The sequence below is a fragment of the Zerene cesonia genome, chromosome 19 (assembly GCF_012273895.1).
Source record: "Zerene cesonia ecotype Mississippi chromosome 19, Zerene_cesonia_1.1, whole genome shotgun sequence".
In the NCBI taxonomy this organism is placed as follows: domain Eukaryota; kingdom Metazoa; phylum Arthropoda; class Insecta; order Lepidoptera; family Pieridae; genus Zerene; species Zerene cesonia.
The window spans coordinates 6172012-6182437 of NC_052120.1; the positions used below are offsets into that span (position 1 = coordinate 6172012).

Below are 10426 nucleotides of genomic sequence, written 5' to 3' on the forward strand. Positions count from 1 at the left end.
TGTATAAATAAATGGATAAACTAAGACGCCATGTTTTATTTGCATACACCTTAACTACATGGTTGTAATGGCTATTGTTATTAGGAATAGCTAAATACTGCTTATTGATTATTAATGGTTATAAAATAAATATGTTGACAGGCTAATTAAGAACTGAGTTGAATGCAGAATAAAATGGACCTTTTAAAATTATGTAATAAGTAAATTTTATTCTGCACCATAGGCAACAAAGTAATTATTAAATATAATATATTAATTTAGTAACAAAAATATAAACGGTATTTGAGTTGTGTGTGACTCTTATAACTTAATAATAATAGAAATGAATAAATTTCACAATTCATTCGAGGCAAGACAATAATTCAATAAAATGAAACTGTTACAGGAAACAATTCTATTACAATTTAATCGCGCTAGCACTTTTACCGTTTTTTGGTCGTTGTGTGTTTTCCTTAATTCCATTATAACAATGTATTCTTACATTTATTAAAATATATATTTTTTTGACAACAGTATCACATCGTAATATTATTGTAGATTAAGAATCCAAAAAAAAAAGTATATTTTAGATAATAAATAAATGAAATATTGTGAATGGTGAATTTAAAAACGTTAAAAGAACAAAAAAAAACGTTAAAAACATATTGAGAAATTTTGAAAAAATTTCTCATTTACAAAGCATTTCAATGCTATAAAACTAAAAAAATAAGCTTAAATATTGTCATCAGAGCCGATATTAATTAAGTATATAAAATAGCTGAAGAGAAAAGTAGAGAAGTTATTCATATTTATAGTCACTACTTTCGTATCTTTGGGCTAAGTTAAATATTACTATTATCTATACATAAATTAATAAACTCGACATACAATAATAAAAAAGAAACGCCATCTCCCATTTCATTCTTTAGAAACATTTATTTCATTTTTTAAATCATGAAGTCAAGTTTTAAAGCTTTGTCTTACAAAGACTGTCATGTTTTATTATTTGTGCGTAAATATTTGAAACGAGATATTTTAAAATTTAGTAAATTTATATTTATTTTTAATACCAGTTATCAATACGCATCTAAAACAAATAACTTATAATATTTAACAACAATTATTTTTATATTACTGCTTATTGTTGCGATTAATCAGCAGACGTTATATTATAAATTGATATCTACTGTATTTGAGAGCTCAAGTTACATTCCTGTAAATTGCACAAGGTAACTATAATTCTCAAATTTACAACTTAAACTATTTCAAAAAATTAATATTTCAAATTAAAATATAAATTGAATAGTGTTTTTTATGTCTCCAGTAGAGACCAGACAAAACCAGACCAAGCAAATCTTGATTCGTAAAAAATAATTTGTTTTGTGTGCAATTAATTATATCCACAAAGACATCTTTAGGGTAGGATTACAACATAAACATTCTAAAGAATGATGATTCAAAAAATGATGATGGTCAACAAAACCTCAAATTATGAACAATTAATTTAGAATAATTTTTAATGTCATATATTTATGATTTTGATATTTAGATTTTTACGCATAAATAAAGCAAACTACAACTGCGATAAAAAGTAATAATACTATATTACGGCCATTCATTTCAAATTAACGGTTTATAACCATTGCTGTACTAAAAATAAATAGACTCACAATTGCCTATTGAGATGACGTCACTTAAATTTATACCTTATTTCGTGGGAGTAACTATCAAATCTTATTGTATACGTTCAAAAGAAAACTGCCTAATAGTTGCGTAGGCGGAGTTTTGCTCCAGACATTTTTTGGCGTGATTGTAAGACTAGTTATTTATAAGTACGTCAATGTTTATAACAAACATTTATAAGAACAATTTTTTTAACATAAATCATTTATATTTTTGTGCACAAAATGAAACAAGTGACGATCACATAAGTGAACAATATTTTATTTGACACTGGTAACATTCACTTAGCGTGTAAAAATAATATTGCACTTTCAAAAATACTGCAAGTATACTTATTCCGTAAATCAGGTGATGAAGTGATCCAATACTTATTTGAACATCATTTAAACATAATGAAAAATTATGATGTGTAAAGTATCTATTTTTGGTTTATTCTTAAGTTGTCTGATTATTTAAGACACGATAAGAATTCAAAGATAGAATTCTTAAAGTGAGTTCTATCTTTGAATCGAACGCATTCCGTCTTATTGGATGATGAATGATGAATTTATTTAAATGTCATTGCACTATTTTATACTCTGTTAATTTTACAAAAAAAAGAAACATCTATTTTTTAACGACATGTTGATTCGTAAAAAATTGCGAAGCATTATTTTAGATGCGTAAAGGATCCTTCATCACGCACTTTACTTATTCAATTATAGCAATCACTATAACCGCGATTTAGCTGTTTCATGTACATGGCCATTGGGAATACTGGCTTTGGGGGGAGGTCTGGCTATGATCGCCTGGTACATGGACCATATGGACAATGGCCGCATGTAGGCTACGGATCGATGGTTCCCATTCTCATACAGCGCCTCGGGAGTTTCGAACGACAATCCCATTCTGGTGAGGGTGTTGTGGAGACCACCAGCTGTTGCGAAGGCCTGTTCGTGCATGCCTACAAAATAAATGAATTCTTTTAATAGACCTACAGACATTGTAAATTGAAAATAAACTACACCGATCAGAATTTAAAGAATAATCGTCACAAAAAACAGATAAACTGAAAAACAAGCAAGTCATTATTTTATCTATGATACCGAAAATTGCCGCCTATTAAAAAATATACGCATTTAAATAATTAATTCTAAACGTATTTTCGAGTACAAATTTTCCGTAAATTGCCCAAAGTGTGAATTGTGAAAATTTTTTTGACCAAATCATACTAATATTATAAATGAAAGTTTGTTTGTTTGGATTTCTGTCCATGACCACACTGAAACTACTGAACGGATTTTGATGAAACTTGGTATACAGACAGGGTATGAGCTGATTAGGGCGATAGGATACTTTTTATCCCAATTAAATGCTCCCTTAGGATAAAACAGAAATCTCGATATCCGGGCGGAGCCGGGACGAGCGTCTAGTACCTTCATAGATCATAAGCGCCGCCAACCCAAAGGTGACTCCGGTCCACACCTCCTCGCTCTGCAAGGCCGTGGTGTCGACGCGTCCCCTCGCCCCCACCACGTAGCCGTTGACGGCGCCGCACCGGCCGTTCAGGAACTTCTGCACGTTATTATCGTAGATCGTCTGGAGGGCCTTCTTCACATTCGCGTCCGGGAAAACTTCATCTGTCCAGTCGGATGCACGGAGAAACCTGAGCGGATATCTCAATTAGTATTTTTCAGCGCCTTCGTAAAAAATATCTACATTTATATTTGATAGGATAACTATAGAATGCAAAACGATCCAGAACATTGTGTTTACGTTAAATCACAGTATGTAAATAATACAACATTTATCTTGATAATAATCATTGAAGCTTTTTTACAATATATACAAATAAAATAGATTATAAAGTAAGCTACATCAAATTTTTTCGTTTAATTTTAATACATTTTAAATATTGATAACGTACCATTGACCAGCCAATTGATCCGCCATTACAACATTTTTGTTTGAAGCTTTAGTATCAAACAAATAATAATTGCCATTCCACAATTTGTCAGTCATAGATGCCTTGGCTTGTTCTAGAAGCTTCGAGAACTCTCTTTCATCCTCCTCGAAACCGAGCACGTGCGCCATGGCGCGAACTACGCTCACTGATGCCACCCATAGCCCACCGCAATACGCACTGAAATAATATCATTACATGTACTTTCAACCAATTTTTATATAAACGCTTTTATTTTTTGTTATTTTTCATATGAAAAAAAAAATATGATTTTATGATTATGATGCGTTTTACGTACAATACATATTGCTTTAAATAGCCAATTATAGGAGATTCTTATTGATGAAGGAAGTCATATGATTTCATTTATAAGCTATAGAAAAGAGCCACGTCTGGATTTCTCCTTTAGCATATTATGAACATATTAATACGTTGAGCTTTTAAATAAAATCTTGTAAAACGCTCTTACTTATTCAAGACATCGACCTACTTATGGATTACAAAGGTGACTATAAAGAATAAAAAATTACATAATTTGGAATTATCCTAAAATATTTTTTTCCATTCAATCATGTAATTATTGCATAAATCATGATGTGATATTTTATATGTTCTTACCTAGGCCCCGTCATGACCCACGCGTCATAAGTTTGATCGGGAAAACCGCCATTTTCTATAAGGCCATCGCCATCCTTGTCCCACAAATAGGCTTTGCGCAACAACGCCGTACAAGACGGGTACATGTCCGACAAATATTGCTTCGAATTCCACGTGGTAGCCGTTTCCCTGGGTTCCACTGTTTCATGACACTCGGGGACCACTTCGGAGCTTCTGTACAGGAGGTCAAGTATATCTGGCATTTCTTCCTTATTGGGTACGGGCGACGGATCGGTGGACAGGTCGACGGATATATCCGGGGATCGTTCGTCCGGTTGTTCAGTGGATCTCGTGTATAGATCGTCTTCGGTTCCCTCTCTGACGTCATCAATGAAGGCCATAGATTGGTATCGCTCGCTCGGGAAGGGCGCACTGTGAGCTCTGAGCAGTCTATAGTCGCGCATCACTTGAAGAATGAATTTGAGGTTCAGATCCCGCCACTCAGACACGTCGTGTATGTTGTATGCGTTTATATGTGTGAATGGTATATCCTCTGAAATTGTACAAACATAGTTTATGGCAGTTACATGTCAAACATTTTCAGAGTATTTTTTAAAGCTTTTTATTTCAATAAGAACATGGTTTAATGAATTTTATAGTTTTAATATAGATATTTATTATTATTTTTTTATTTATCAAGCAATCATTCCGATATTTCATTCATATATTTACCTGGGTCTCCTAAATCATGGGGAATTGATTCCTTAATCTTAAACTTCACATATTTCCCGTTGTACAGAGACTGTCTGACTTGCGTTGTTTCTAAAGCTATCGCGTCCCGGTACATATATTGTAAGACTACCTTAAAGTAAATTGAGAGTAAATTAAATTTTGTTAAATCATAAAATAAAATAAAAACTTATGTAATACTAGCCTTTCCTGGCTACGCCCCATTTAAATTAAATTAGAAACATAATAAAACATAGCTCATGACACACAGAGATCCCTCCCCCCCTCCCCCACAAAGTCCCTGAATCACGAATATTACTTTCTTTATTTATTATACATGTATATGTGTATGAATATCACGTTATTGCGGATTTCATAAAAAAAATTTAAGAACTTACTTGTAAATTAGGCCATAATTGTGCTAAAGCAAACGAAGCGTAAAAATGTACATCGTACGTATTATACATTCTATATTCGTGTCCTTCTAAATATCCGAACACGCCGAAATCATGTCTGTAATAAAAATTATTTTTAAGCTAGCGGTTCGCCCCAGCTTCGTCCAAGTACATAAATAGTTTATAACACTCAGGGCCTATGTTTATAAACAACGATGAAACAATTTTTGAAATCAGTTCCTGAGATAAGCGCGTTCAAACAAACGAACAAACTCCTACGAAAAAGATATAATCTTCAGCCTTTCTATTAGTAAATTTAAAGTTCTTTATTTCCATTAACGGTATGTAGTATGTCTTATGTCTTTTCTATTCTGAATATATTAATATGAGTAAATATACCTATAATAATGATGCTATATTTTACAATACACTACAATATACAAAAAGTGAAATTTGTATGTCCTTAATAGAATTACCATAATAGATTGCAAAATTAATGATTCCTTAGGCTAGATAAAATCTCTTTAGAATAATATTTATTTCTTAGAACTTACCTAGGGTCAGTCTCAGGGAATTCCTCGCTTACATCGAACCAAATAGTCCCACCATCGGCCACAAAATAAAGCTCATTCATTAAGGCACTTTTTAACCAGTCGGGTATATTGCTACAAAATAATGGAAAGCATTTCTGAATTAAGGATTACTTATACAATTTCACTTAAATATCATTATTTTGTACCCATTTTACAACTTACATACACTACAAAAAAGCAATAAATAATTTTTACATAAACAATATTAACTATTTATATATGTATTTGCTTTTAGAATACGAGACAACACAATAGGAGGTATTTGTCAATCATCATATTATACAACTGATATTTAGAAATATTCAATTACAATATATAAATAATTAACAGTAAAAACTTCTTACCTGTTATTTAAAATAGGGTCTTGCCACTCTCCGAGTTGCTTCTCCCAATTTTTGTAATTCCTAAGCGCGTACGCCGCTATGCTGGCGCCGGCTATGCCGTCGCTACCAAAATATTTTGTATAATATCTAAAACAATAATTATTTATCCATTTATATCTTAAAATTACAACACTCGATGAATAATCTATACTAATATTATAAATATGAAGAGTTTTTTTTTAGGAACTACTAGTTCGATTTAAAAAAATCTTTCAGAGTAAGATAGATCATTTATTGAGGATGGCTATAGGCTTTATATGTACCACGGGCGGAGCCGGGGCGGACCGCTAGTAAGTTATATGAGCTTGATGTTAAATTACTCCTGAGCTCATCTTGTAGTGTATCTATAGTTTCTAAAATCTTTAAGATTTTATTACTTAGAAAAAGGAATTTTCATAAACTTATGTTACTTAAAACATTATTTGAAAATAAAAACATAGTTAAAAATATTTCATCACTATGAACTAGCTTGTTACTGTACAGAATTACTAGACTATTTCTCTCAACCAGCAGTAATAGATTCGGAACCTAGATTTCATCAGAAAACACCATTTACGACAATCTCAAAGACAATAGATAACACATTACATAAAATAGATATCTTGTCATATTAAATTAAGGAAAAACAGTTAAGTTTATACCAAGAAGTAATAAGCATACATAAATTATCTTATGCACGAGTATCATCGGTTAATTATTATTCAAATTACATAAAACAGTATGCAACGATAAGGAAGTGTTTTGTATTGATTAACAAGTTTCCACAAAACCTTAGGTTGAATAACACAAGGCAATTTACGACGAATGTATGCTCATAGCAATATATTAAGTATATTATATAACATTAACGAGCATCAAATGCAATGCAATTATCTATACTAATATATACAACAGAGGAGTAGGTAATTTTGTTTTCTTGAAGCCGATAATCTCAGGAACTACTGAATGAAATCTTGCCCAAGTTGGAGACCCGAGAAAGGACAGAAAAAGATAAGTTCACGAAAATCTCAACGAAACGAAAACTGTGGGGGAATACCCTGGGACTATCTTTTATTAAATTTCGCGAACAAAGCCGCGAGCGGAGAGCGAGTGAAGAATATTATTCGATTTAAGAAGCAATCTTTATAAAAGAAAATAATTACGAATTATTTTTATAAAATTGTACACCTATTTCTTTAATAGACAACTCACCTTCTATGTATTTTCCTATCTTTCTTGTATTTGATTGTGGGCATGTCCCATGCAAGGCAGAATTCGGAAACGCCGCATCCACCGGGATCCAGAGATATTGTGTTTGAAAGACCAACCGAGTCGTCTAAAAAAATAATATTTAAATTACTTTTACAAATCAACTTGACTCAACGTACGTCATGCATATTCATTGAATTTTTTAACAACTTATTTAGCTTTTTGTCCAAAAATATAGTTCCTATAAACGTCCTGAACTCACTTTTGTAAATCTTCTTTGGTTTCTCTTTATCATCCTTCTTGTGATCTTTGTCTGTAGTTTTAGGCGGTGTAGGCGTTTGACTGGGATCCGGTTCTAACTTCCCATTCTTTTTGATACAATCCCATACATAATTGGAGCCCTTTGTCGAATTCCATAAGCAGTACCCTTCGTGAATTGTTTCATTGTCCGATTTATTTTTGGCTATCGTGAATGTGATTGGTGTATCGCTAATTTTTTGTTCCAATGTCACTCCACATGTATTATCCTCGGAATACCTCTCCAAATCTAATTTTCCTGAAATATAATTTTTTTTTATAAATCACACTTATAAATGTGAAATTTGCTTGTTTGGATGTTTGCCTGTCAATCGCGTTGAAACTACTGAACGTAATGAAATTTGGTATACAGACAGTATGAAAGCTGACTTGCGTGATAGGATAATTTTTATCCCGAGTAAATGCTCTCTTTAGATAATATAGGAATCTTGATATCCGGGCGGAGCCGGGACGAGCGTATAGTGTATAATAAGTAACAATAATTGTTATAAATTATGCTTCCATTACATGCATCTTTATTTTGAACAGACTACGTCATTCTTAAGAACGAATACTAAAAAAAGCCAAGTCTACTAATTTAAAGCATCAATGTGCTATGCAACTGCGTGTATCAATTAAGGCCAAATAACAATAGCGTAATTGTACATCGATTCGTTACTGAATTCGATTACATCATACTAATACTAATTATCTCTTCGATAGTTCATGCGGAAAAAATTATTACAATGTTAATCGAAAGTAAGAACAATTCGAAGACTTTAATATCGTAAACTTTGCTGTTATTGCTTCCACAAAAACAAGATAAAGATTTTGTATGTAAGTAAATAATCAATATCTTATTCTCGATTTCGAGTTCTTATCTAACATTTAATATTAAAAATTTTCCTAACAGTATTTTTAAATGAACTGTTTGGTTGATTTAGTAACAACTTCTATTAATAAATTGGAATTATTTAAATTGAAAACAACAAGAGATCACAAAATTTGACCTTGCACATAATATATCTGAAATAATAATTCGGGATCCCTAGGCCATTTTAATATTGTCACAGTCTGGGGATCCCGGACTACATAATATTTGAAAAAAAGAAATCATCTACAAATAAAATGGGTTACTAAAACCAGGCTTTTAGTAAATAATAAAGAAATTGATCAGTGGCCTACCTGAATTTTTGCGTTTATTCGGACCAGCAAGAACCTCCGTCCAGGTAAAAGTAATATTAACTGTTCGATGTTCGTTACTGACGTTTTTAGCAGAAAATACGAAAACTGCACATGGTAAACTGGAATCCTGCAAGAAAAATGCCTTTAAATAGAACATAACTTCTTCAAAACTGGGCAGGTATAGAACTGTTCAAAACCTATACCTATTTTGTATTTAAAACTATTACTAGCGATATCCCGGCTTCGCCCGTGGTACATATATAGCCTTCCTCAATATATGGGCTATCAGTTCCTGAGATTAGAGCGTTCAAACAAAAAACCTTATTTCCGCGTGTGAAACTCGTCAATTATAAACACGAAGTTCTTATTTACCTCGACTTCAATATAAAGTCGCCATTAAAAAGTTGATGATGATGTAAACTTTAATCTATCCCTTCAATATTTATTTCATGTGTAAAACTCTACTCGTTAAGATTACTATCATAACATGACATATTATATATATAAAATATGTAATAATTCTTATTACTTTTTAAGAAATGTGATGATGGAGATAAAATATATAATTTTAATCAACATTTCCAAGAGGCAAAAACAATATGTTTGTATGCGATATTGCTATTTATTTCAAAAAGCACACCTGTCTGTTATCAAAAATAGTTATTGTGTAAATTGTAATTCATATTATCGCTAAGATTAAGATAAGAATATTGACGGAAAATAGTTACGGAGATATTGGCTTAAGGCCGTCACATACGTACCTATGATATATAAATTAGCCATGCTATAATAATTTATATTTTGCTTTCGTTTCATTGATTGCCAGCCTATATATGATAATAATATAAGTTGCGGTAGTAGTTGGTGACGTAATTGAAACATATACGTACAGCTGCATGTGAAAATGTATCGTAATAGTGTTTGGCATAATTTATATTAATATACGTATATTATAGCTAGGTGTGTGTACATACACACACAGCATTAAACCTGATTAATGTTTCTATTTTGTTTATGTTAATACAAACATGCAATTTGCATATAAACATTTTGAATTTGAAATGTGTGACATGTGTATAATCTAAATTATTTTTGCACTTTTACTTTAACTTATTTTAAGGTGATCCAAATGCATTACAGTATTTACATGACCAGTGACCACCAGCTTACAGTAATTAATGTGAGCAACTGAGATGTCTTGTGTTTGAGCCCAGGAGACGATAAAATAAGTTCGGCTTATAGATGGCACAAACAAATCAATCACAATTGATTAGTATCAAACATATGCCAAATGGATGTTATTCCAAATGAACATTTAACTTTTTTATAAGTTTGTAGAATTTTTTGGAAATTTTCCAAAAACAGTCAATGTGAGTATGTATGTACAATATACTTAGTCTGGCCATAAATACTGTTACACTTAATTATAAAAAAATATTACATTTGAATTTCGAA

The 10426-nt window shown here is 31.6% G+C and overlaps 1 protein-coding gene across 1 annotated transcript in view; it reads right to left on the bottom strand.

The window, feature by feature from the left end:
• Positions 1-74: 74 nt before the first annotated feature.
• LOC119834203 (non-lysosomal glucosylceramidase) overlaps positions 75-10426 on the bottom strand; it is a 13344-nt gene continuing 2992 nt past the window's right edge. The window contains exons 6-16 of the mRNA XM_038358532.1: positions 8972-9098; positions 7752-8045; positions 7493-7616; positions 6263-6388; positions 5880-5990; positions 5329-5443; positions 4934-5063; positions 4223-4754; positions 3569-3784; positions 3078-3307; positions 75-2605 (exon numbers count right to left, since the gene is read on the bottom strand). Coding sequence (XP_038214460.1) covers positions 2373-2605; positions 3078-3307; positions 3569-3784; positions 4223-4754; positions 4934-5063; positions 5329-5443; positions 5880-5990; positions 6263-6388; positions 7493-7616; positions 7752-8045; positions 8972-9098 — 2238 coding nt within the window. The 3' untranslated portion in view covers positions 75-2372. The remainder of the gene's footprint in view (positions 2606-3077; positions 3308-3568; positions 3785-4222; positions 4755-4933; positions 5064-5328; positions 5444-5879; positions 5991-6262; positions 6389-7492; positions 7617-7751; positions 8046-8971; positions 9099-10426) is intronic.